The 27,925-nt window shown below is 46.6% G+C and overlaps 1 protein-coding gene and 1 pseudogene across 1 annotated transcript; one reads left to right on the top strand and one right to left on the bottom strand.

Moving 5' to 3' along the window:
- Window positions 1-2,108: 2,108 nt before the first annotated feature.
- Window positions 2,109-3,083, bottom strand: LOC131895656 (small ribosomal subunit protein uS2). The gene has a single exon (XM_059246133.1). The coding sequence runs from the start codon at window positions 3,009-3,011 to the stop codon at window positions 2,124-2,126; it is 888 nt and encodes a 295-aa protein (XP_059102116.1). The 5' UTR covers window positions 3,012-3,083; the 3' UTR covers window positions 2,109-2,123.
- Window positions 3,084-14,285: 11,202 nt separating this feature from the next.
- Window positions 14,286-23,933, top strand: LOC131896121 (small ribosomal subunit protein eS8-like; annotated as a pseudogene).
- Window positions 23,934-27,925: the final 3,992 nt, after the last annotated feature.

Genomic DNA, 27,925 nt, shown 5'->3' with positions numbered 1-27,925 from the left:
AGATCTGCCTACCTCTGCCAACCAACTGCTGGGATTAAAGGCGTGCGCCACCATGCCTGGCTTCCATATGGGTTCCAAAAGGCCTTTAGTTGGTTGCCCTCCCCACATTGTTTCCTTTACTCTTCTCTCCCATCCACTTCCATATTTAGTCTTCATTTTCTAGTTTCTCCCTAGTCTCTCCATAACACTATACTCTATTTCTCCTTGCTTAGAAGATTTCCTCCCCGACCTGACCTGATCCTTTACTAACTACTTAACGTCGGTGGTTATTCTGATTGGAGCATAGATACCTGAAGCTTAAAAAATAATATATAGAATATTTGTCTTTTGGTTCTGGGTTACCTCACTCAAGATGACTGTTTCTAGCTCTATCCATTTATATACAAATTTCGATTTTTTTAACAGCCGAATAATATCCCATTGAGTAAATAAACTGCATTTTGTTATCCATTCATCAGTTGATGGGAATCTAGGCTGTTTCCAGTTTCTGGCTATTATGAACAGATAAGCAATGAATATGGATAAGCAAGTATCCCCATAGGGACGTGTAGAATCCTTTGGGTATATGCCCAAGAGTGATAGAGCTGAATTTTCTGGTAGGCTGTTTTTCAGCTTTTTGAGGAACTTCCACACTGATTTCCACAGTATCTGTACCAGTTTGCACTCACAGCAGCAGTGAATAAGTGTCCCCTCCCCTGAGTCCTCCCTAGCAGGTGCTCTCATTTCTTTCCTTGATCTTAGTCATCTGAGGGTAAGATGAAATCTCAATGTAGTTTTAATTTGCATTTCCTTGATGTCTGAAAACGTTGAACATTTTAGAAGTGTTTCTCAGCCTTTTGTGTTTCATCTTTTGAGAACTTTGTTTAGTTCTGTACTGTATTTTTTTTTTAAATTGGGTTATTTGCTTTCTTGATGTTCAGGGGTTTTTTTCTTTATATGTTCTAGAAACTAACCCTCTATCAGATGCATAATTGATAAAGTTTTTCCCATCCTGTAGGCTGTAGCTTTGCTCGAATGATGGTGTCCTTTGTCGTACAGAAGCTTTTTAAAAAGCTTTGTGACATCTCATATATTAATTGTTGGTCAACACAGACCGCAGCTTTGGCAGGACCACAGACCCAGACCTTTGTCAGCAGCTTGGGGCCAATGTCACAATGGCCCTGGGTGGCAGCATAGGCATCCAGATCAGTATGGTCCCAGTGGCAGCATGGCTCTCAAACACCAATCTGGTCTCAGGTGGTGGCAGCTCAGACCCCAGACATCCACAGGGCCTTTGAGGGTAACAGGTGCCACGGTATCAATACAGACTCTGGCTGCTGTAGCGCCATGGATCCAGACATGGCCCTTGGCAGCAGCCTGGGCCCTGACATCACCATGATCCCAGGTAACAGCACTGGCCACTCAGATCAGCATAACCCCTGCAGTGCCATGGCCCTTGAACACTAACATGGCTACAGGTAGTGGCCCTGGGCGTCCATGTGGCCTTTGGTGGCAACATTAACACTGACCCTGGCTGCAGTAGGACCCATACATGGTCCTTGGCAGCAGCCTGGGCCCAGACATCACCACAGTCCCAGGTGGCAGTGCAGACCACCCACATCAGCTTCTTCCTCACTGCCTTTGCTTCCTCAATTACACCTCTCTCCACAGCACGTGACCCTCTCCTCTTCTCTTTCTCTCCCATTTCTCCACCATATAATTGCTCATCCTAATTGTGCCCAGTGGGCCTGTGGGTGTTCTCCACTTCCCCAGGCCAAGCAGGGCCAGGTGGACCCAGATCCTGTTTTCTAATCCAATTTGTTAGTGACTTTTTATTGGAGAATTGAGACCATTAATATTGTTGGTAGTAATTAATGTCTACTAATTCCTGTTATTTTCTTGTGGTGGTACAGGTTCCCTACTTTGATTAATTGTTCTGAGATTATTTATTCCTTGTGTCCTCTTGGAGGTGGTGAACCTTCTCTTCAGACTGAAGTTTTCCTTCTAGCACCTTATGTAGAGCTGGATTGCTGTACAGAAATTGCCTAGAATTGTTTTTTTTTTTTTTTTTTTTTTTGACAGCTTGTAGGAACTTTATTTTCCTTCCACCTTTTTTCCCTTTGCTCAGGTGTCTGCAGAAAAGCTCAGGACCACTCAGTGGTGGCTCCAACCCACTCGGTGGCCTGCGCTGTAGGAGCTGCGGACCAGTCCTCAGTGGCTGGCTGGGCACTCCAGTCTTCAGTAGGGAACTGCTGGATGGGTACAGAGGGCACCTGTACACCCTCAGACCAGTCTGCCACCTCTGGCTGAGCAGCAGTGAACTCAGGAGCTGGTGCAGTCCATTCACCCTGGAATTCCTCCTTGGTCACAGCCTTCTCGGCAGCAGCCTGTTCCTCCTTCTCAATCTCCTCTGGGTCTCTGTAGAAGTAAAGATCAGGCATAACTTCCCATGGGTGCTCACGGGAGATAGTGCCACGCATGCGGAGTACTTCCCGGGCCAGCATCCACCACATCAGACCCACTGAGTGCGCTCCCTTATTGTTGCATGGGATGGCAATGTCCACGTAGCGCAGAGGAGAGTCTGTGTTACACAGCGCAATGGTGGGCAGGTTGACATAAGACGCCTCTGTGAGGGGCTGGTGGTCAGCTCTGGGATCAGTCACCACTAGAAGCCGCGGCTCCCTGAAGGCTGCTTGGATCTGGTTAGTGAAGGTCCCAGGGGTGAAGCGGCCAGCAATCGGAGTGGCTCCAGTGGCGGCAGCAAACTTCAGCACAGCTCGCTGCCCAGTGTTCCTGGAGGAGATGACGCTGACATCAGCAGGGTTCTCAATGGCAACAATAGCACGGGCTGCAAGCAACAGCTTCTCCCAGGTCCTCTTCAGATTTATGATGTAGATACCATCACTTTTCCTTTTGTAGATGTACTGCTCCATCTGAAAGTCAAGGTTGGTGCCACCTAAGTGGGTTCCTGCAGCAAGGAATTTGAGGACATCCTCCTCCTTCATCTGCAGGACATCAAGGGCTCCGGACATTGTGTAAGTTTCCCTTTAAGTTACGACGGGAATCAAGAACAACGCCGTATGGACCCGTCCCAGAGTAGCGCGGAAAGGGTAGAATTGTTTTTATCATGAAATGTTTTTCTTTCTCTGCCAATTGCTGGGTATAGTAGTTTGGGCTGGCATCTATGGCTTCTCGGACTTTGTGGAACATCCGTGTAGGCCTTTCTGGCTTCCAGAGTCTCCACTGAAAAGTCAGCTGCTATTCTAATGGGCCTGCTTTATATATGACCTGGTCTTTCTCCCTTCCAGATTTTAATGTCCTTTCCTCGTCCTGTCCATTCACTGTTTTGATTATCATGGGGAATTTCTTTTCTGGCCCTGCCTATTTGGTGTTCTGTGAGCTTTTTGTATCATTTATGTTTATCATTTTGTTAAAAATATTTTCTGTGCCTTTGACCTAGGTTTCTTCTCCTTCTTCTATACGTAGTATTTGTAGGTTTGGTCTTTTCATAGTGTGCCAGCTTTCTTGGAGTTTTTTTAGATTTAGATTTGTCTTTGATTGAGATATGCATTTCTTCTACCTTGTTTTCAAGACCTAAAATTCTCTCTTGTTTTTTAATCTGTTGGTGAGACTTACCTCAGAGGTCTTTTTGTTTGATAGTCTAAGTTTTTCATTTCCAGCTTTTTTTCAGCTTGGGTTTTCTTTAGTGATTCTATTTCATTGTTAAATTCTACTTTCGTATCTTGAGTTGTATTAGTTATTTAATTCTACTCTTTGTATTTTCATGATCTTCCTGAAAGCATTTATTCTTCTCCTCTTTAAGGTCCTTGAACATCTTCATAATTGCGCTTTTGAAGTCCTTGCCTTCTGCTCCAGGTCATTTGTTTTCTCCTGCTACACCAGGCTCCTTCCTTCTGACAGAGGCACATGGTCTTGGTTATTCACCTCTGTTTTTGCACTGGGATCTAGGCATCTGGACTTATGACATTTTAAGTGTTTTTAGGTATAGAAATCTGGCCTTGCCTTTTCGGGTGGGTGTTCTCTGGTTCTTTGGTTGCCCACTCTGAGTCGTGTCAAGTGTGGCAGCTGTGAGGACCCTGTTGCTGAGCTGTTCTGTGGTTTGTCAGGGACTCACAAAGGAGCAAAGATGGTCTAGGAGGAAAGGATGGAAGGGGAGGCAGGGGAAACTGGGGGGCCTGACCTTGAGTCTGCATTAAGAGGCTCAGTCACAAACATGGTCAGCGCAGCAGTGTAGGATTCTTCTGCCCTGTCTCTGGGGAAGGGCCACATATGAACAGACACAGGCATGAACAAGACTCCTTTCTGGAAACAATGTAAGCAAAAAAATCATGAAACATATCTTTAATTTTATATAAATCAGTCAATCCAAAGTTCCTTATTCAACAAACTATCTTTCAAAGCAGAAGACAAAGCAAAACTGTTCTTCAAATAAAAATAGAAGGAATCCATCACCAGAAAACTCATATTACAAGAAGCATTTGAGAGAAGTCCTGTAGACAGGACAATGACATTGGACAGAGAATTGGATTTCCTCAAAGAAATGAGAGTTAGGAACAGCAATTCTATGAGGAACTAGAAAGATGGTTTTTATTTTTTAAATCTCACATAAAGATAATGGACTGCTTAAAGCAAAAGCAATAACCGTATGTTGTTGGGTTTAGAGGTAAAACCTAAGACAACACTATTACAAAGACCTGGAGGGGAGAGATCGGAGCACACTTCTGGAAGATTCCTGCAAAATATATGGGTAATATAACATAATTTGGTACATTAAAGATGGATACTGTAACCCTAAAGCAAGACAAAAATAATATAACAAAGAGTGACCTTCAATGAAGCAACAGATAAGATGGGGTCATAAAATATAATCAGCAGCAAATACGGCAGAAAAGGAGGGCAGAGAAACAAAGAACAGGGTACACACAGGAAATAAATGCCAGGATGAAAGATTTCAACACAACTACATCAGTAGTCATGGGCAGTGAGCATGCTCAGATTATCGGGTTGGACTTTTAAAAAGCAGCCCTTGGTTATATGCTACCTGTTAAAAAATGCAACTTCAGTATAAAGACCTGTGTGCACTAAGACACGTATAATTACCAGATAGCTGAGTCAATTTGATAATGAGACAAGGAAGGGCAAGTTGTCCTAACAATTACCCATAAACGCTTCAGAAGAGTGGTGTCAATACAGGGCGGCCTGCACAGGAGCAGGCAGATGGAGACGAGTGCACAATACAGAACTCAAATGTGCCTTGGTGTGACTGGAGCTTCATGACCTTTCTAAAAGTGCTCCCACGCTCTGGAGGGAAAGGAGGCATTGTTTCGTAAGTAGACCGCCTTCCATCTGGGTAAAGTGAAGTAAGTTTTACTTTACACTGTGTATAAATCGGAACACTGATCAGATTAAAGAACTAAAAATTGAAGGCAACACTTAAAATTATAGAAGATTTTGGGAAATTATGAGTGTGTGTGTGTGTGTGTGTGTGTGTGTGTGTGTGTGTGTGTGTGTTTGCAGAGGCCAGACAGCATTGGGGTCCTTCTCTATCATGCTCTGCTGTATTCCCTTGAGAGAGGGTCTCTCCCTGAATTCAGAATTTGCCATTGTTCAGCTCTGTTGAGTGGCCGGATCTCAGAAATCCCCTTGTCCCCGTCTTCCAGTACTAGTGCTGCAGGTGTCCATGGCCACACGCAGTTTTTCTGTGGGTTCTGGGTAGCTTTCACAGCACATACGCTTACCCACTAAGCCACTCCCTCAGCCTGCTGTGGAACAGCCTGGTAAAATTGAACTTGGTAGAAAGTCCATCCTACAGAAGACCATGACCCCTAAAATGCCAATCACAGAGCAAAAGCTAAGATCAAAGTTAAGGGTTTCTGCTTTACAAAAGGTTCAGTAGACCGAGTCATTGGACAGTTGACAGAAGATATTTGGGGTGAAGATCTTTACAGTGGCAAAAACCTGACAAAGGACCAATAGATAGACCCTGAACTGTCCAAGATGACAGCAGCTGGACACCTATTGCTAGTGACATTTACATTTATGTCGTGAAGTGTCACGGCACAGGTGTGTGGGTTCATGCGATTCCATGAAAAGAAGACTCAGAGGCACCTTAAGAATGAATCTAGCCTTTCACAGCCTCTAAGGACTGAAACACTTTCCCTTTGCCCAGGGTATTTTTATTTTTCTCAATATTTACACTTTAGCAAGTTGATTTCCATGTGCTCAAAACAACCAGAAAGAAGCTCCCCAAAATACAATGCCAAGGGCAAATGCCTCAATGTTTCAGGTACCACGGCTTTCCAGGTTTTCTGAACTAAGTTTTGCACAGGCTTTGTATCCTTGGGAGACTCTGAGACAAGATTCACATAGGAAGATCAGAGAAACAAAAGGTATCAGTTAAACAAAAGATGGATTAGGACTAGGTGCTACTCTCTGGAGCCAGGCCAGGAGGAACTCAGCAGGAATGCAGCCACACATTTAAGCTGTTGAAAATTAAATAATATTTAAAAACCCAGTTCCTCAGTCACCTCGTCCACACTTCCAGCACTCTATAAATGCTTATGGCGGTGTGTGTCGTGTTTAAATGTGCAAACACATTTCCATAGCTGTTAGTTGTATGTAACAGAAGTGTTCTAGGATATACAGGGATGTTTTATAGAACAAGAAAAAAAAAAGATAAGAAACCCATTAGGAAAATGGGCAGTGGGCAAAAGAGAACCCCAAACAGAAAGGCACTCTGATCCCCACAATTCTGACTAATGCTGAAAGCTGGGCAATACCCAGTGGTCAGTTTGTAAAAATGAAGCTTCCTGCATTGACAGTAGCGACACAGAATGGTCTGGCTGTTCTAGAAACACTTGTCACTGTCTACTTTAACTAAATGGGTGTATACATCTGTGGCACTGATGCCCCTCTGTGAATCCCTTTCTTATTACATACAACCATCAGAAGAAGAGCTCTTACTAAGTTAACGGAGAAAGTTTTTTGTTTTGGTTCATGTGTATTTTGTTTGTTTGCTTGCTTCTTTAAAATTCTTGTGACAGTTTCTTGCATTTATATAATGAATTTTATTCATTCATTCCTCGCTCTTACCTCCTTCTTTCTACCATTGAGGCCTTTCTTCTTCCCAGCAGCTCCCTCTCCCACTTTCCTGTCTTCCTTTTGTATGTGACCCACTAAGTTTAATGAGAGTTGCTCAAATGAGTGTGAGCGGAAGGTTATTTGCAGCGTAGGCAATACAACAGCAGCTAGACCACTGAAGACAGTGACCTCCCCGTGTAGCACGAATTCCGCTGGTCTCATTGATACAAATCCGGAGTCAGATACAGGGGTAAATGCTGAAAGATCAGAGATGTAAAACAGCCACAGTCACCTCTTACCTCCACAATTCCTCAGCCTGGAAAAGGGGGGGCTCCTGTCTCCTCCCGCTTTATATTCCTCTCTCTGCCATATCACTTCCTGTCTCCACCTCCCTAGTGCTAGAATTAAAGGCATGTGCCTTCCCAAGTACTGGGATCAACGGCATGAGATCTCAAGGGCTGGGAGTAAAGTTGTGTGCCACCACTGCCTAACTTGTTCAGTTAACTAGTGGCCAGCACTTTGATCTCCAGGCAAGCTTTATTTGTCAGAGCACAAACAAAATATCATCACATTCCCACTGCCAGACTGCTCCCCCCCCAAAAAAGCCCAAGAAAGCATTAATCGCTAATAGAGCCTCAGGGAGAGGTTGGAACTCACAGCTCCTCTCCCACTTCTGATGAAATATTGATGAGCTACAGTTCTGTTCAGGTCTTGTGTGGATAGCCACCATTGGAGTGAGTTACCATGTGCAACGGCTAGATCACATCCAGAAGACAACCTTTTGCTCTACATCTCCTAACCCCTTGGATCTTATATTCTTTACACCCTGAGCCTCGGAGAAGATCATATAGACACTCCATTTATGTTATTCTGCCATCACTTATTCCACCATCACATTCTGGCCAGTTATGGGTTTCTGTATTAACCATCACCCCTCTGCAATTAGAAGTTTCTCTGATGAAGGCTGAGTACAGGACTAATCTATAGATATAGACATAAATATCTAGAAGGCAGTTTGATACCATGACTACTTAACAAAGCAATAGTATTAGGTCCCCTTCCCAGGGCCTATGGCTTCCCAATCACAGGCTCACGACCATCTTTATAGAACTAGGCATGAATTCTCTCCTGTGGAGCGGACCTCAAATCCAATCATAAAGCAGTTGTTTGCATCCATAACAACCCTACCACTGTTGCACCATACGGTACAACCTGCCTGGCAGTTTGGTATTGTGGCTGCAGGATTTACTGCTGGATAAGACTGTTGACAAAATTTCCCCCACAGCATCCTACATAGCACCTTCTGATAATATGAAAACTAGCCCGTAGGGGAGGAGCTTCTAGCTTGTTTCATTGATTTTTCTGTCTTGTGATAAAAGTCTGCAGCGTTTTCAGCAAAGGCCTTTCGGGCCTAGTTCTGGCGGGGAGCCAAGAGCAACGGCAGTGGCCTGTATGGTTTTGGAGGCCCCTGGGGTTTCCCTGACTGTTGCACTTTTTTTGGTTTGGATACAATGTTTCCCTAAGTAGCCCTGGCTTGCCTTATAGTCACTGGATAGCCTAAGCTGTCCTCGAACTCATGATAACCTCCCCCCACCTCAGCTTCTTAGGTGCTAGGATTATATGCATGCCCCCACGATGCCCAGTTTATGACTGAAATGTGAAATCGCCAAATGCTAAAGCTGAGAAATCCTAAAGGAACTAACTCCTACCCAAACCAAAAATCTTTAGGGAGGTGAACAAAATAGAAAAGATTGGGAGTATGGGTTTCAGTCTAGTAAACCAGATTTCAGGATCCTAAAAGCACAATGCTATTGATGTAACTTGAAACACCCACTAAAGAACACCATGGATTTTTCTTTAAAGACTCATAAATTATGTAAGGGTGTATGCCAGACACATCAGAGCAGCACGGCAGAGGAGCACAGCCAGCAGAAGGGCCCCTCAGAGATGAGGGGAAGAAAGCAGTTCAGAGGTCATATGAGCTGCTGCTGACAGTATGTGAGTGCCTGAGGAACACCTGCCCTCCTGGTGACCGATGGAGGAAGGCTGTGGTGAACAGAAGTGCATGTGCAGAAGGAGGAAAATCAAAGGTCAGCATGTGGAAGAAACTGTGAAGGGGAACCAACTGGCTTTCTCTTCTCTGTGGATGTCTCGTCCTTGCCCCAGAGGCGCAAGTGAAAGTGGAAATGAGGTTCCTGTGACTGGAGTCTTTCAAAATGGCAGCTTAATAATACTTCCTCTCGAGGGAGCAAAAGTCCAGTCTAGGCTGACCCAATGTCTGTCTACAGTTCGAAGCACTCTGAGTAAGGAAAGGAGACATCGTAGGACCATGCAATACTTCATGAGGAAGTGAGACTGCCTCTGGCTAGGGAATCCCACCAAGGAGCAAGACGGAGATACTACGGAAGCTCTTCGATACCCCATTGCCTGTAGACGCAGATTCCTTTCCATCTTGCCTCCACTGTCCTTCCCATCCCCCTCCCAGTACCAGAAGCTCTGCCTCCTCCAAGCTGACGCACTCAGTGTTCCAGCCATTGGCAAGTTTCCTCTCTTCTGCCGAGAAGCATCTCCCAAAACTTCTTTAGTCGCCTGCTCAGTGCCCTCCCACCTCCTGAGACCTTTTCAAACTCTCCGGTTTTTCATGAATACCGCTTATGACCTGCTGGAGCACTCACGTCCACAGCGTTCGTCACTTTGTGTTTTCATTGTTACAGGCATGCTATTGTCTTGCAGATCCTGTTGTTTCTGCTAAGAAGTCAGCTATGAGTTAATGGCTTAATTTTTAATTTTTTATTTGTTTATTATTATTATTATTATGTGTGTGCACGTATGTGCCTTGGTGCATTGTAGAGGTCAGAGGACAGCATTGGGGAGTCGGTTCTTGCCTTCCACTGTGGGGTGCAGATCGTCATGTTTGTGAACTAAGTGCTTTTGCCTTCTGAGGACCTTGCTGGCCTATGTTTAAATAAAATCTTTTTACGTGCATTGCGTGTGGCGTGTGCTCACAGTGTGTGTTCAGGTGCATGCACGTGTACATTCACCGAGGCAAGGACTCCCAACTGAACCCAGAGCTCACTAATACAGTTCCAGGGATCCCCTACCTCCTCCTTCCAGTTCCTGGGATTACAGGGGGACTGCCACACCCCACCCAGCGTTTACATCGAGCTATAATGTTTTCTCTCACTTTAAATCAACTATAAACCTTGAAACGGGGCTTCTGCCTCACCTCCTTTCTCCTCATCTCAGATTCCTCCCCATAGTTCCTTTGTGGTTGCATTTGCTGAGATTTGAGATTCTCTTCTGACCTATCGGATGCTCATTAATTTCTTCCTCAAATGTCTACTCTTCCATATTCACAGTTTTTGAATTCGTCTTTGATTTTTTTCAAATAATCTCATCTTTCGTTCCTCAAAGATCACAACAAGCAATTATTTTAGAGTCAGCTTTTCCCTCTGGATTCCTGCTGGTTTTTAGGCGCTGTGAAAGAGCTGGAGGAAATAATTTGCTTCCCTCATCCCAAGGTCAGTGGTTGTGTTGCTCATGTCCAGGTCCCCGAGAACCATTGTTTTCTATGTTTTGTCCGTCCTCCCTGCCTCGTTGGGGGCAGGGGGAGTGCTTCCTGTGGGAGGGTAAATATAGTCTCTTTTTTCACCTTGGTTAGGAGCAAAGGTCTACTTTTCTTTTGAAACATAACTTATGTGGGCTGGAGAGATGGCTCAATCAGAAAAATGCTTGTCACCCAGTGAGGACCTGAGTTTGATCCCCAGAACCTGTTTAAAAAGCGGGGCAGTGTAGGCTGGGCGGTGGTGGCGCACGCCTTTAATCCCAGCACTCGGGAGGCAGAGCCAGGTGGATCTCTGTGAGTTCGAGGCCAGCCTGGGCTACCAAGTGAGTTCCAGGAAAAGGCGCAAAGCTACACAGAGAGACCCTGTCTCAAAAAACCAAAAAAAAAAAAAAAAAGAAAGAAAGAAAGTCAGGTAGAGTGGGTCACTTACAATCTCAGGCTGGAGAAATAGAGACAGACAGACCCCTGGGGCTCACTAGCCAGCCAGCCTGACCTACTTGATGAGTGCCTGGTAAAAGTGAAAGACCCTATCTCAAAAACAAAACAACCAAGCAGGCTGGGCTTAGTGATGCATGCCTTTAGTTCCAGCATCCCAGCACTTGGGAGGCAGAGGCAGGCAGATCTCTGTGAGTTTGAGGCCATCCTGGTCTACAGAGCGAGATCCAGGACAGCCAGGACTACTCGGTGAGACCTTGTCTCAAAACAAAAACAAAAAACAAAGAATCAACAAGGTAAACTGAACCAGAGAAACAATAGCCAATGTCTTCTGGCCTCCAAGGGCATGTGCGTGCGCACACACACACACACACACACACACACACACACACACTTTGTGTATTTTAGCTTGAAGAGTTACATTTGTTGTGTTCTAATGTTAGTTAACTCAAATGCTCATTTCCACTTTCTTGGAGACCTGGGCATTCCATTATAGTTTAAGTAAGACAGCGACCAACCTGAAAGTCTCCTTAGTAGATTCCATTGTACAAGATGTGCCCAATTCTTCTAAGTTCCCTTTCTTTGCCTGTAATCAGCAGTGCCGGCCAGACTTCAGAGCCTCTCTCCCAGTAGCTGGAGACAGCTTCTGCTGCTGTCCTTTAGTCCTCAAATATTGTCACCATAGCTCACTTCCCCTGAAGCAGGTATGGTCACATCGGCCATGCCCACCCACAGTCACCAGCTGTCCACAGAAGCCCTGGGCTCTGTACAAACCTAGGGGCTCTGGAAGATTTTGACATATGTTTTAAAACCCAGCCCCGTTATCTTTTGGGTGTTTGTGGATTTCCAAAATCAGTCTGCGTTTATCCAAAGCTGTTTCTCTATTTTTCTCCTCTTTCTCTGTTCCCACCCCCTGGTCAGCAGTGTTTCCATGAGCTCCAGCTTCCTTGCTGCCCAGCCAGACTTTCTGGGGTGTCAACTCCGCCCCATGGGCACTACGGTATGCTTATGGCCCGTGTCATCAATGGTGTCGTTAGAGGTAGACACTTGTGTGAGTCCCTGCCCACAGGCCAACTCGCTGTCACATCGGTGTGGACATGCTACAGCCAGGAAGCTGCTAAGCCAGAGCAGACTTTCTGTCCTGCTCAAACCTTACCCATCAGAGACACGCCCTCCTGCGACTATTGCTCCATTCCTCCCTGCCCTTTCTCACAGACTTCCTCAGGAACAGTCTGTGCTTGCTCCCTTCCCACCTCACGCCTGGCCCCATGTTGATCTAGCTTCAGCAGGGCACTCTCAGCCTCCCAGCGCGCCTCCCAGCCCTTCAAGTCTCATCTTGCTTGTAGATGCAGAACCACCCTTTCCTCTTCCCCAGCCTTCTCCATTCTCTGTCTGACCTCTCCCCGCTCGGGTGTCAGTCCGTAGGGCTTTGTCCTGGTCCCTTGCGGGAGAACCCACAGCTCCAGTGGCTTTGATGACTACAGTCTGATGGAGGTAGACATCAAAGAATGAGACAACTTCGTAATCAAGGGAGTATACCAGATCCTGTATTAAACCCCGGGAGGATTTCTGTGGAAGAGAATCAAGCCAGCTGAACAAGAATGGCATGAGGACACACCTGTCGCTCCCGGCTGTGGCATCTGAACGCTGACAAGTCAGTAGTGGCTTGGGTATCCGGAATATGCAAGGCAGGTTCCCACGGTCAGAATGGTAGACATCTGGTATTTCATGCAAATGCAGAGTAATCCATCAAATCAGGGAGCTGGATGAGAACCCACTGTCTCAAAATGCTGAGACCATTCAGATGTATCTGTTGCCACTGACTTCACATGCGAGTCTGTGGACAGTAAGCTGCCTTTCTTCTTCGGCTGCTGGTTTAAACAGTCTCAACCTGAGAGTCCTCCTTCCCGCCAAGACTCCACACTCCTTCCCAGCTACGTTTGAAGTCACCTTACCAAGGAACTTATCCACGGTCCCACGTGTGAGCATCCGAGGACTCCCCGTCATTCTCCTGTGACTAGTGACTCAGGGACAAGCCTTCCCCCACCACTCTGTAGGCTTCTTGAAGGCAGGTCTGGTCTCTCACAGCAGCCACAGAAGCGCTGATCACTGACCACTGAGCGAGTGCCTCTGACAGAGAAGCCTGGAGATTCCTGAGGAAGGTGGGAACGCTTGCAGACAGATGACAAGACTTGGGGCAGCTCATTCACCAGAGAGGCCTGGTGTGACAACCTGGCAGCCACCGAACTAGGCAAACCATTTCCTGAGTGAAGGGAAGAGGCCAGGGGGAGACCGGTCCAGACTGTCCCTGCCCCATACTGCACCGCATTCTACCAACAGACTGGAGGCATCAGCGATGTGAAGACAAGGAGAAGGGGGTGGTCCGTTCATACAGGTCAAGTAACGACCCAGGCCAACTCAGAGTGCGGGGAGGAGGCACCTCAGGCTTAACATTCTGATCGTTCCAGCCATCCAGATCCCTTTCAAATCTGTTTCTCCTTCCTTCTGCTAGAGCTTCTGGAAACTTCTGTGGCCACAACTCCTTCCTGGGCCCGAGTCTGCTCATCCCCCTTGTTCCACAGCAACGTTTGCACCTGCCCTCCGTACGCCGGTACACTAGCCGCTTTCCCTGAAATCCTTTCTCGGCCAGGCTCAGTTCTTTATAGGCTGTAGCTGGGTCACAAGCCAGTCTTTAGACACATCCTTTGTTTTGTTTGCTGTAGTACTGGGAACCAAACCCAGGGCCTCGTGGGCCTTGTGCTTATGAGGCGAGCACTCTACCACTGAGCTAAATCCCTGGCCCTGGCAGCGTCCTTTATGTTGTAAAGATACTCTTTTTTTTTTTTTTTTTCTTTCTCCAAGTCTCTCTGTGGAGCCCAGGCTGGCCTTGAACCCATGATTCTCTATTTTAGGATGTAGCGCTAGCTATCAATCAGCCCAAACTGGGCCAAGGGCCTCTCCCATTGGAAACGCTGCCAGGCTTGGGGGTGTGCCCAGAGAGGTTTGCTGCCTCCTGCTTGCCACCGCCGTTTAAAGCAGGAAGGCCGTGGAAGGCCAGGAGACAGAACTGTCAGAGAGGATGAAGTGGCTCTCTGGTCAGGACTTGGCATCAGTGAGGGGCCAGCCTTTCCATCGGGCCCAAAAAACTTACCCATCCTCAGGCTGCGCACGATTTTGCTACAAAGTGGAGATGAGTGTTATCGGTATGGAGCAGGTAGCTTATAGCAGCCAGCCGGCTGTCACCAGATCCTGTCAATAGCCAGGAATCTGAATGTGAGCAGGTGATAAAGACACCTGTGGTATGGCTGTGCACCAGTGGCCTATGGCTGTCTCCTCAGATGGTGGGCTCCTATACAACCCATGAACAGAAAAGGAGCCGTTTGCTTTCAACAGAGAGAGACTAAGGGCCAAGGTGTTGCAATGATGGGCTCCCCAGAGGAGGATCCGAGGTAGGGACTCCCAAGAGACCAGAAGCCAGAGCCAGCCTGGGGCCAGAGCCCTCATCCCCTTGTTGCCCCTGTGTGGCCTGGGGCGTCAGGGACTGGTGCTGCGGGGGAGCCCTGGCTATCTGCCAAACTCCTGGCAGCGCCATGGGCAGCTACAACACAAAGCCCTCAGGGAACAGGGGTGTGGGAACCTCAGGTTCAGAAGTCACTGGAACAGAGCCAAGGACAGTGTGCCCCTTCTCGGTCTCCTTCTCTACTTTCCCCAGGTTATTCAGACTGAAGTCTGTAAACCAACACATTTGACAAAAGACCACAAGGAGACCTGGGGAGAACGTTCTCTTCCCCTGAGACGTCTCACCTGAGTTTCACCAAGGAGGAAATAGTGATAATTGTGGTGACAGCCACATGTTTGCAGCGAGTGTGAGACTTGACGCCACCATAGGTTTCTCAGGACAGTCTGGAGAGCTGACACCAGCATTTCACGGGAAAGGAAACAGGTTCACTTGCCTGGGGTGGCCTTGGCAGAAAGGGGCAGCCCCAGGGGAAACCACAGCCCATGTGATGCCTGCTCCCTGTGCCATGACTCCTCCCTGCAGACAAGCTTAATGGGAGGAATCTTCTAGAAGCGTGTTGGGGGTCTGAAAGATAGGGCTACAGGGCTGTACTTTCTGTTGCTTTGTGGTATCAGATTGACATACAAGAATGGAGCATGAAGAGCAGGCAACGTAAGAAATGATGGAGGCAAAAAAGACTATGTCCACTGTGTCCAGGAGGGCTTCCTGGGTCCCAAGGGCCAGACCGCTCTGGGGTCCTCTGACCAGCTGACAGATGAGACTGGGGCAGGAAGAACAGCAGTCCTGGAGCAGGAGATTAAACAAAACAAAACAAAAAACAAGCAAACAAACAAACAAACAAACAAACGCCCGGAGGGCAATGGTGGCTCGTACTTTAATCCCAGAAATTTCAGAGGCAGAGGCAGGAGGATTTTTGTGAGTTTGAGGCCAGCCTGGTCTATAAAGTGAGTTGAGTCCTAGTACAGCCAGGGCTACATAGTGAGACCCCGTCTTAAAATAGCATAACAAAACAAAACAACAAAAAAGGCTTAGAGAGCAAAGAGTCTTCAGGGAAGAAATAACAAAGACCATTTGCTAGGAGAGTTTGCAGACCTGGACTAGAGTGAGTCTGGCTTGATATTTGAGACTCACTCCCACGACACACACACACACACACACACACACACACACACACACACACACACAGAGAGAGAGAGAGAGAGAGAGAGAGAGAGAGAGAGAGAGAGAGAGAGAGAGAGGCAGACAGAGAGAGACAGAGACACAGAGAGACAGAGCGAGGGAGAGAGAGAGTGATCATAGGGGAAGGCCTAAGAAAGAAACAAATGCCTAAGTAGAAATTTTCCTGAGCACAAAAAATAACCACTGTGTGGAGAGGAAGGCAGAGCACAGCCTGCAGGAGGCCATAAGCTAGGGGAGGGTGGAGGGAGGGCGGGCAGGGAGGGCCGTGTGAAGATCACAGAGTGTATGGGAACAGAGCAGACATGTGGGCGAAAAGAATGTTCTGTTCTGTGTTAGGTGAATTGGGAAGGGGTGTTGAAGGACTTGAAGAGAGAGACCTCCGAGTCCGCCTGGTGTTGGAGGCAGTCTTGGCGAAGACACCTCATCTCTTTCATCAGCTGCCCACAAGGCTAGTGAGTGATCGCCCACATTGCCACAGCCACCCTGAGCCCTCAACACTCCCCAAATTGGCTCTCTCATGGGCATCTAACTCATCTTTGATGTCTCATCCAAACACACTGCTGATGTGCTATGGAGTCCACATCCCTCTTTAGCTCCCTGTGCCTCTTCCGGCACCGTTAACCCATTGCTGTTGAGACATGTCCTCCAAGTGTGTCCTTTAAAAATCTTTATTCTGGTGTCTTGTGTATGCTAGGCAAGTGCTCTACCACTGAGCTACACCCCAGACCCATTGCATCCATCTTCTGTCTAATTACTGTAGACAGTGCTTTGAACTGTCTTATTCATCTGGGTACCCTTTGTATGTCCACTGTTTACGTAGGGGTGAGGAGAGATGAGCCCTTTCCATAGCCAGCCTAAGGGTGACAACCAATGCTCCTCCATTAGATGGCTTAGACAGGTGTTGTGGTCTGAGTGTGAAATGTTCTCCATAGACTCAAGTGTTTGACCCCTTGCTCCCCAGCTGGTGGCTCTCTTTAAGAAGGTAATTTTCAGGAGGCAGATCCTTGCTGGAGAAAGTGGATTATTAGAAGCAGGGATTGGATTTTCATAACCTGTTCATGCTCTTTTCTTCCTGTGTGTAGACACAATGTGGCCAGCCAGCCTTCTGCTCCACCATGTCTGTCCTGGCTTCCCTGCCATGATGGACTGTATCCCTCTAGAGCTGTAAGCCAAAGTAAACTCTTAAGTTTCTTTTGTTAGGGTGTTTTCATCACCATAACAAGCAAGTAGCTAAGACTACAGTTAACAAGAGCCAAGAATGATACATTTTGTTTGATCAAAGTTTTACATGACCCCAAAGCCCTCAGAAATGAAGACCCAGGACAGAGAGAACTATTTTATTAATATTTTTAAAGTGTGTGTGTGTGTGTGTGTGTGTGTGTGTAGTATGTAACTACATTAGCGTGACACAATGTTTCTGGTTTTTGGTTGGGACAGGGTCTCATTTAACCCAGGCTTGCCTGAAACTTGCCAAGTAGCTGAGGCTAGCCTTGATGCTCCTTACACTACCTTCCAAGTGCTGGATTCCAGACAGGCACCACCACGGCTGGCTGGCTGGAGATAGTGGGGCAGAGCATGGAAAAACCCAGAAAAGCCACTGTTAAAATTCTTCCTGGCCTCTCAGTGTAGCGTTACTTCTGCTCGGGCTTATGCCAGGACCTTCTGGAATAAAGGTTCAAGTGGGGAAGGAAGGGAGTGGCCTTTCCAGATTTCATGGCTTGCATTTGAGTAAAGGGCTTCCAGTTCCTACCACTCACCTTGGGCACGAGGAACCCTGGTTTCAAGGATGCAGTCAAGAGTGGGGCAGAGGGTCAGGGCAGGAGCTTCTGAGAGCTTCCAAACCCCTTCAGCTCCAAGAGCCTCACATGCTCAAGTTCCCTGCCTTGAGTGGCATTTGTTCCTCTTCCCTTTAATACAAAAGTGAAGCGATTCATTTTAAACTTGAAAAAAAAAAAAAAAGATGCTGAGAACAAGAAAATGTCTGGGGGACAAAAAGGTCTAGGAACATGGTACAGATGAGATCTAAGACAGGAATCGGAAGAATGAGATCTAAGACAGGAATCGGAAGAATGGGTACGCTAAAAATCAAAGGAAAAAGAGAACAGTGGAGGCGAGGAGCAGCCACCCAGACAGGACCGCTATGAGGGTGTGAGGATGACATTTCCAGTCAGCGGGTGGAAGGGGGTGATGGTTCAACACTGGTGTCAGGATGGGCCTTTAAAACGACATGGTGGCTAGGGTAGTGGTAGAGAGTGCTCGCCTGGCATGCAGGAAATACATAAAAAAACTGAAAAATGAATAAAAGGCGTGGGTTCATGTTTTGTTCTTTATATCAAAGATTATTACAAGGAATTATAAAATGCAGAAATTTTTTTCAACTATGTTTTAATTATGTATAGTGAGAAAGTATTTCCAGGGACCCCAAGTAAACAAGAAACTATAAAGAAAAAGACATAGAGATACGAAGACTGAAATAATATCAACCTTTAATTTCATAAGAAATAATACTGGAAAGTGGTCATGGGGGGCGCTGGAGAAATGGCTCAGTGGTTAAGAGCACTTGTTTGTCTTACAGAGGACCCAGGCTTGATTCCCGGCACCCGCACGCTGGTTCACAACCGCTATAACTCCAGTTCCGGAGGATCTGATGCCCTTTGCTAGCCTCCACAGGCACCAAGCACACATGGGATACACAGATATACACGCAGGCAAAAACACTCACACACAAAATAAAAGGAGTAAACCCAATTTAAATGCTTTTTTAAAAAATTAAAAAGGAACAGTTTTGGAAGGCAGCCAGCTTCTCCTCGGCTGCCTTGCTCCTGCCGTCGAGATAACAATTTGGCCACAGTTTTCAAAAAAGTAAAAAAAAAAAAAAAACTTCACAAATTTCAAAATACAAATAAAGACTCTCAAAATACATGACAAATGCTGGTTCATGTGTGCAGCAATCAATGTCTTTAAAATTACTATAACCCACTGGGTGGTGGTGGCACAGGCCTTTAATCCTAGCACTTGGGAGGCAGAGGCAAGTGGATCCCTGAGTTAAAAACCAGCCTGGTCTACAGAGTGAGTTCTAGGACGGCCAGGGCTACACAGAGAAACCCTGTGTTGAAAAACAAACAAGAACTAAAAAAACCAAAACAAACAAACACTTTATAATGCAGAGCTAGTAAACAGCTCCTGAAAAGAGACTCAACACCAGTGGGCCATGCACATATGCTCGTTATCAGTAGACTTTAACTAAATACAGATGACACTAAGGAGACCTTAGTGCATATGTGTGTGTGTGTGTGTGTGTGCATGTGTGTGCATTTGCACACTTTTGAACTCAGAGGCCAGATGCTGGTGATAACCGTCTTCCTCAGTTGCTCTCCACCCTAGTTGTTGATGCTGGGTCTCTCTCTCACTCCTTCTCTGCACCTGGAGTTCAGCGCTTCAGCTAGACTCCCAGAGGTTCAGCTAGAAACCCCGGAGATCCCCCTGCCTCCAGCCCTTACCACTATATAGGCCTGCAGCCCTACGTAGCTGTTTATATACGTGTTGGGGACCAAATCCAGTTCCTCAGGCTTGTATGGCAAGCACTTTGCCAACTGAGTCGTCTCCCGAGGCCCACCATCAATTTTGTAGTCAGACTGAAGGCTAATATACCAAGAATGCTCATGGTGGCACAGCCTATAAAGGTTAATCATTAATTGATTTGTGATCCCACATCTGGATGTAGAACTAAACAAACAGAAATGGAATTTGGAACAGATGTGCACTCCCATGTCCACTGCAGAAATGGTCTCAAAAGCAATCTGAACTTGTAGTAACAGATGAAGGGATGAAGGGATGTAGTATATTTGCACCCTGAATGGAAATCCTGCCATGTGCTATAACGTGCACGAACCTAAGTCATCCTGTAAACTAAAATAAGCCAGTCACAGAGTCGGATGCTGTGTGACTCCACGTCAGTGAGGTAAAGTCAAACTCTTAGACAGCACACTGGTGGCCACCAGAGCTGGGGAGGCTAAAAAAGATGCTTTTGGGGGCCTCCAATATCTGTTGTCTTTTTCTTTCACTGAAATTAGTTTTATCAGTGTATATTAATTACACATAAGAAAGGGTGCCATTGTAACATTTCATCCATACATACAATGCCCTTTGGTCGTTGTACCCTTCCACAACCCTTTCCTGTCCCACCAACCCCTCCCCTTCCCAATAGCCTCCCATGTACTTCTCTGTCTCCGATCAAACCTCCAGAAACTCCACCTACGAGAGAAAACATATTTGCTTTTTCTGTCTGGCTTATTGTGCTTAACATGATGATCCCTAGATCAATCCATTTTCCTGCAGGCAGCACAGTTTCTTCACTGCTTGTATTCCTCTTTATCCCCGACGGCAGTCTGCTTTATTCAAGCCATGGTAGAAAGTCCTCCATACTTATTCCTTCAGCTAGAGCTCAACAAGCCGGAGCCAGAGCCGGCATTAGACAGTGGCAGTCTACACATCGTTACAACCATAGGTCATTTATTTCCGTAACTGGATGAGTGTGAAAACAGCCACGATTAAACATGTGCGTGCAGATTTCTCTGTTGTAGTCTACCTTTGAATCCTTTGGGTAAATACTTTGAAGAGGTGTAGCCAGATCATGTGATATTTGGGAATAGCGTTTTTCTGAGCCCTGACATTAAGACAACATGCTCACAACAGTCTGTGGTGATACATGCCTTTAATCCCGGCCCTTGGGAGGCAGAGGCAAGGGGATCCCTGTAAATTCTAGGCCAGTCTGGTCTATATAGTGAGTTCCAGGCTAGCCAGGCATACATAGTAAGACCCTGTCACAAAAACAAAACAAATTCACGCAAAACAACAATTTGTCAAGTCCACCAAAATGGAAGGAGGAGGTAGAGTGCAGCCTTAAGAAATCCAGTTGAAAACTTTCATTCGGCTTCTGCCCTCTAGTGGACAAAAGGACAAATGTGCTGCAAATGTGCTGTTTGTCTCGGATCCTGTTCTGTCCTTTTAACTACAGGGATGATACATGCGTATTTACTACGGTTCTACAAATATTCTCTACAAGCTAACCGTGTCAGTTTCACTCCTGACATCGCTGCCCTGCGTTTTCAGAACAAGTTCCACCCCTGCATTCTTTCAGCCTCTCAACTCTTCACAGTTCGTATTTCCACTTTAAAGGACCCCCGGAGGACCCCCCTGGGTCCACCGGATAATCCCGAGTATCCCTTGCCTTAAAGTCAGTTCACTAGCGAGGGTCGTCTTCTGTCTTCGAGCTTAAAGTGCCACACCCAGAGGTGCACCACACTTTCCATCTTCACGGGTTTGAATTTCATCTTTCAGTTTGTCTCCACAGAACCGGTACAACCTGAAACCGCCTTCAAGTAAGGAATAAGAGGCGGGGGTGTGGGTGGGTGGGGGTGTGTTGGGGGAGTGGAATGTTTCCTTTGGTGAAAAGTAAAAGTCCTCCCCACAAAGCTCTCTGGATTTTTTCAATGTGTTCTCGTCAGTAAAATCAAGTCTCTTTGCTAGCCCTGGCTGCTAGTGTGGGTTAAATATGCAAATGTTGGCCAGGTGGTGGTGGTGCACCCTGTAATCCCAGCACTTGCGGGGCAGAGGCGGGTGGATCTCGGCTTCTTTGCGCCAACACTCATTGGTCTTTTATCTCCCCAAATAGGTCCACTTCGACATTCAAGGCAAAGACAATTTTCGTTTTGTTTTGTTTTGTTTTTTGAGACAAGGTTTCTCTGTGTAACGGTACTGGCTGTCTTGGAACTCTCTTTGTAGACCAGGCTGGCCTTGAACTCAGAAATCCACCTGTCTCTGTCGCCTGAGTTGCTGGGATTAAAGGCATGTGCCATCACCGCCTGGCAAAGACAAACTTTTATAACTCAAGAAAAGAACAAGAATGAAGAAATTTCTCAAAAAAACCCAAAAAACTCCTCTTCCTTTTTTTTTTTTTTTTTTTGTTGTTGTTGTTGGTTTTTTTTTTGTTTTTTTTGTTTTTTGAGACAGGGTTTCTCTGTGTAGTTTTGGTACCTGTCCTGGATATCGCTCTATAGACCAGGCTTGCCTCGAACTCACAGAGATCTGCCTGGCTCTGCCTCCTGAGTACTGGGATTAAAGGCGTGCTTCACCACTGCCCGGCCCGTCTTCTTTTTTTTTTTTTTTTTTTGGTTTTTCAAGACAGGGTTTCTCTGTGTAGCTTTGCGCCTTTCCTGGGACTCACTTGGTAGCCCAGGCTGGCCTCGAACTCACAGAGATCCGCCTGGCTCTGCCTCCCGAGTGCTGGGATTAAAGGTGTGCGCCACCATTGCCCGGCCTGTCTTCTTTTTTAATGAAAAAAAAAAAAAACTTTCTGTAATAAAAAGTTTTGGCTTTAAAGATTATTTACGCTCTTGGGTTAAAAAACAATTTGGAAAAACCCTGGATCTTTCTGTCTTCTGAAACAGTACCTGGAGTCACTGACTTTAGTGGTAGAAAGGGTCCTGGCCTCTTGGGACAGTGTCCACTCTCTGCTCTGAGAACACAGATCTCCTTGTGGAGACCGCTCAGTCAGTAAACTAGCCACAAAAGCATGAGGCCCTGTATTTGACCTTCACGTTCAAAACTGTACATGGCAGTAATCTGTAATCTGTAATCTCAGCACTGGGAGGGATGTGGAACTGGGCAGGTCCCTGGGGCTTGCTAACCAGCTGCTCTAGTTTACCTGGGAAGCTCTAGACCCTGAGGAACTGCCTCAAAAAACAGGAGAGCTGATACAGTACCTGAGGAACAAGGCCTAAGCACCCAACCTCTGTTTTCCACACTCCTGTGCACACACACACACACACACACACACACACACACACACACACCTGTTCTGGGAAAAGGGACCAGGAATGTGTGTCCCTGTCAATGAGGGTCTTCAGTAAGGGGTTTGTGGTGTTGAATGGCCCCCATATGCCGAGTGGTGGTGGCGTACGCCTTTAATCCCAGCACTCGAGAGGCAGAGGCAGGCAGATCTCTGTAAGTTCAAGGCCAGCCTGGGCTACAGAGTGAGTTCCAGGAAAGGCTCCAAAGCTACACAGAGAAACCCTGTCTCAAAAAAAAAAAAAAGAAAAGAAAGAAAGAAAGAAAGAAAGAAAGAAAGAAAGAAAGAAAGAAAGAAAGAAAGAAAGATCCCCTGTAGACTCATATATTTGAATGCTAAAGGAGTGACACTATTTGGAAGGATTAGGAGGTGTGGCCTTGTTGGAGGAAGTGTGTCACTGGGGGTGGGCTTTGAAGTTTTGAAGGCCCATGCCAGGCCCACTGTCTCTCTTCCTGCTGCCTGTAGATCCAGATGTGGAACTCTCAGCTCCTTCTCCAGCACCATGTCTGCCTGCATGCTGCCATGCTCCCTACCATGATGATAACGGACTAAACCTCTGAAACCAGCCCCAATTAAATGTTTTCCTTTATAAGAGTTGCCATGGTCATGGTGTCTCTTCACAGCAATAGAAACCCTGACTAAGGCAGGGCTCTAGCTCATTCCAGCCAGTGCCAAGCAATAGACATCTTGGAACAACTGGCACAGGACCCTCAAGACCCAGGGTAAGAGAAAGTACCTACCATGAGAAGTATGAAGTATGAGCTGGGACGTCCTGCTGCCGACGCTAAGATTGGCCCTTGTCACGTACACACAGTCCAAGTTCAAGAAGGCAATAAGAAGTACCGTGCCCTAAGAGTGGACGTGGAGAACTTTTCCTGGGTCCCTGAGCGTTGTACTCACAAAACAAGGATCACTGATGTTGTCTACAATGCATCCAATAATGAGCTGGTCCTCACCAAGACCGTGGTGAGGAACGGCGCTGTGCTTATCAACAGCACACTGTACCGACTGTGGTACAAGTCCCACTATACACTGTTCCTGGCCTGCAAGAAGGGAACCAAGCTGACTTCTGAGGAGGAAGAGATTTGAAACAAAAACAATCAAAGAAAATTCAAAAGAAATATGATGGGAGTAAACAAACCGCCAAAATCAGCAGTCTTCTGGAGGAGCAGTTCCGACAGGGCAAGCTTCCTGCCTGCGCTGTCTCAAGCCCAGGCCAGTGTGGCCGAGCAGATGGCTGTGTGCTAGAAGGCAAAGAGCTGGAGTTCTATCTGAGGAAGATCAAAGCCTGAGAAGGCAAGTAAGCCATCATTCATAGGTCATTAATAAAGGTGTTTATTGTTCTACAAAAAAAAAAGAAAGAAAGAAAGAAAGAAAGAAAGAAAGAAAGAAAGAAAGAAAGAAAGAAAGAAAGAAAGAAAGGGCTATAGGCAGAGTGGCCCTGGTGAAGCCCTTTTCAGGCTCCTGGGACACCCCACAATCCTGAGCAAACTTTGCCCCCAAACCCTTCACCCTGCAGGGTTCTGGAAAGGAGGTCAGCCCTTGTCCAGTGGCCAGACCCTTTCTGGGGTGCAGAGGGGTGATGCTATGAAATGCTGTCCCAGGGTATTTACTTCTGCAACACAGCATTGGATTATGTCGCTAGTGTTCATGAACTGACTTCCCAGATAGGAAAGGGAAATCCAGCACTTGGCTAGCTGCTCCTTGGCTAGCTGCTGTGGAAAAGAGAATTTGGAAAATTTAGAGTAATTCCACAGTAGGAGGCTTTGCTTTCCCAGAGGAAGGATGTCTCTTTCTTCCTGGATGTGTAAATTCCGAGAAAGGACTCCATCCAGGTCACAAGCACTCCCGTGTCACACACAACAAAGCAGCCCGCTTTGGCAGGGAGAACATCTTGTACTGTGATTAAGCCATATCTTAATGTCCTTAGATGTTCAGTCTCCTTATCCTAAGATGTAGTAAGTTCTTAACGGAGCACTTCCTGGAAAAGTAAAGTATGCTATGGTATGCGTAGCAGCCTTGCACTGACTCTTTTAAGTTACTTGAGGTGCTACACTATATTTCCATTGAGAGGTTTATTTGATCAGGGGACTGGGAAGATGGCTCACCAGCAAAAGGCTGGCTGTGCAAGCGTGAGGACCTGCGTGCAGTCCCCAGCACCTGTGTGAAAAGCCACACCCAGCAGTTTGCCTCTGTAATTCCAGTCTGAGAGGATGGCGTTGACAGGACCCCTGGGCCTGTGGACCAGCCACTGAGCTCCAGGTTCCGTGAGAGACCCTGTTTCACCTTCCAAAAACTAAAGTAGGGAGCAATTGAGGAACACTGGCTGCCACATGCCCATGCATGCATATACACATGCAAGTGCTCCTCCCATGTACACACACACACACACACACCACACACACACACACACACACACACACACACACGCACGCACACACACGCACGCAGGCGAGCGCACGCCCACAGGCGGGCAGGCGAATGAACAAACAACAATGTATCAAAATCAAATGTTGCCCTTCATAGGCGGCATCTGTGTCCCAGTGAAGGTTTTACATGTTGCCGTTCTGAATGATGGTGAAAACCGAAAACTCATAGTAGCAACTGTTGTCTTCCACTTCCCAGGCAGGATGCGTGAGGGATTTAGAGAAATCACTCCCTACAGTTGGTTCTCTGGGCTGCAAACCACAGAGGAACAAACACTGGACAGAGGACAGGAGCTGAGCAGGCACACAGCCTGCTGGGCTCGAGCAAAGCCCCTGCCAGCGACCACGGGTCTTTCTGAAATATTCCAGGAAAATTTGCTCTCCAGCTTTCTCTGGCTCTTAGGTAGATCTGAACCTCCTTCACAAACCCTGCCAACGGGGATTGAGACCGAAATGCATGTAGAAGGGCGGCAGTCTGGTGCTGTGGTGCAGGAACCAAAATGGAGAGGCTGAAAGTCTTCTCAAGACCCTTTCTAGGAGATACTCAGGAACTGCCAGAGCACTGGGGGTTTGTCTATTTACATGTTTGACTCCTTCCCTGCGGGGTGTGTGTGTGTGTGTGCGCATGTGTGTTCCTGGGGTCCACACCGAGCGCCTTCTGCACACGAGGCTTTCATTCTTCCAGAGCGACACTCCAAGCCTCTGAGCGGCTTTCCAACCCGGTTTCTTTTCTCTCATTTGCAGCTTGTGAGAGTTTCGTATAGTCTGACGACAGACTCATCACAAGGTATATTTTGCAACAAATTTTCTTTCCATTTGTTTTTTCCCATGTTGTTTTTGTGTTTGTTGGTTTGGTTTTGTTTTTTTAAGACAGTGTCTCACCATGTAACTCTTGCTGGCCTGAAACTCACTCAGAAGACCAAGCTGGCCTCAGACCCTGCAGAGATCCATGACTACGCCTCCTAAGTGCTGGGATTAATTAAAGGTGTGCACCACCACGCCTACCTCATTTGCTTCTTAATGGAGTTATTTTTAAAATTATTTTAAGATTTATTTTTGTTTTTTTAATGTGTATATGTGTTACTGGTTTGTATGTGCATGCCCACAGAAGTCAAGAGAGAGCATTGATCCCTGAAGCTGGAGTTACAGGTGGTTAGGAACCACCTGATGTGGCTGATATAGTTCCTGGGAGCTAAATTTGGTCCTCTAGGAGAGCAGCAAGTGCTCTTAGCATCAAAACATCTCTCCAGCCCCTTAATGGAGTCCTTCGAGGAGCAGAATAGTATCCTTCCCACCCTGTCATGGTTCATCCTTGTCTCTTCTCCAGGAAATCCTTTGCCTAATCTGAGGTCATAAGATCGTTTTTACTTTGTTTTGTTTTTGTTTTTTGCTTGGTGTGGTAGCACAGGCCTTTAATCCCAGCACTCAGGAGGCAGAGGCAGGCAGATCTCTGAGTTCGAGGCCAGTCTGGTCTACAAAGTCAGTTCCAGGACAGCTAGGGCTGTTACACAGAGAAACCCTGCCTTGAAAAACAAAAAACAAACAAACAAACAAAACAAAACAAAACAAAAAACCTGAAAAACAAAAACAAACAAAAACTAACAACAACAAAAAACCAACCAACCAACCAACCAACCAAAAAAGATTTTAGTTTTGGGTCATTCCTGGTGTCTTGGTTTCCTTCCTATGGTTGTGAGAAAACACCAGCCCAAGAGCAGCATGGGCAGGGAGGCTTAATTCATCTTACAGTTTATATTTATATTCGGTCCATCATGAAGGAAAGTCAAGGCAGGAATGTGGAATTGGGAGCTGAAACAGAGACCATGGAGGAATGCTGCTTACTGGCTTGTTCCTTACGGGTCATTTGGTTTGATATACAACCCAAAACCATCTGCTTGGAAATGGCACCACCCACAGTGGGCTGGGCCCTCCTACATAGACCATTAATCAAGAAAATAGCCTACAGACTTGCCTATGGGCCAATATTACAAAGGCATTTTCTCAGTGGCTTGTGCCCAGTTGACAGAGAAACCTACCAGCACATATATATTTGCTGTCCATTGAAAAGTAATTTTTATATAGTGTAAGGTAAGAGTCAAGATTCAGTTTCTGAACCAGCATATAGCTCAGATGTTAGATTGTTTGCGGGGGCGGGGGATAAAGAAAAGAAAGTAGGCCGATTCACTTTCTAGAAGATTGCCCACTAGGAAACTTTTAAAGTTTCCCTTTATAGAGGCCTAACAAGGCCAGAAAAACAGAGACCTGAAATATTAGGAGTCAGTGGAAACCTGCCCTCAGGTCGGGAAGAGGCACAGTCTTTGTACAGAATCACAGCCCAGTTTTGAACAACCTGCATGGTTGGGGAAGTTTGAAGGCTCGTGTGAGGTTTAAAGAGTCCTCGGACTGGTAGTACTTCCTAGTGTCTGGTTAGCAGCACATGAAAGCCTTCCCTAGTGGGTTCCTTCATCCTAACCTCAGATTATTCCCGTGGATAACTTCACATTTAGCCGAACAACCAGGTACTGTGGCACACACGTGCAGTCCCGGCTGCTCTTAGCCCCCAGATGAGTATCTGTACCTCGGCATACAGTCTTGGTTCACGGGATGGCAGAAAGGCCAGGGTTATACCATGGTATTGAAAGTGGCTGGAAACCCGCCCCCTGGAACTTCCAGAAGCCTCTAAGGTGCAAGGTTAAACCAATACTGCCAGGTAGCTCAGGAAGGCACTGTGCAGCAAAACTGCCTAGAACATACAGGCATCAACTGCCTAGAACATAACAGGCGTCAGTTGCCAGGGAAAGCACATGCTAGGTCCTGAAGGAGTTGGCTGTATTTACTTTATCCAGCCGGCCAATGCGGCCACTCAGTGG

The sequence above is a fragment of the Peromyscus eremicus genome, chromosome 19 (assembly GCF_949786415.1).
Source record: "Peromyscus eremicus chromosome 19, PerEre_H2_v1, whole genome shotgun sequence".
NCBI lineage: Eukaryota > Metazoa > Chordata > Mammalia > Rodentia > Cricetidae > Peromyscus > Peromyscus eremicus.
Note: the sequence above shows the minus strand (reverse complement) of the source record. Positions and strands in the feature narration are given on the sequence as shown.

Excerpts from the sequence above, each read along its gene's own strand:
- LOC131895656 (XM_059246133.1), bottom strand. The coding sequence starts at position 3,011 with ATGTCCGGAGCCCTTGATGTCCTGCAGATGAAGGAGGAGGATGTCCTC.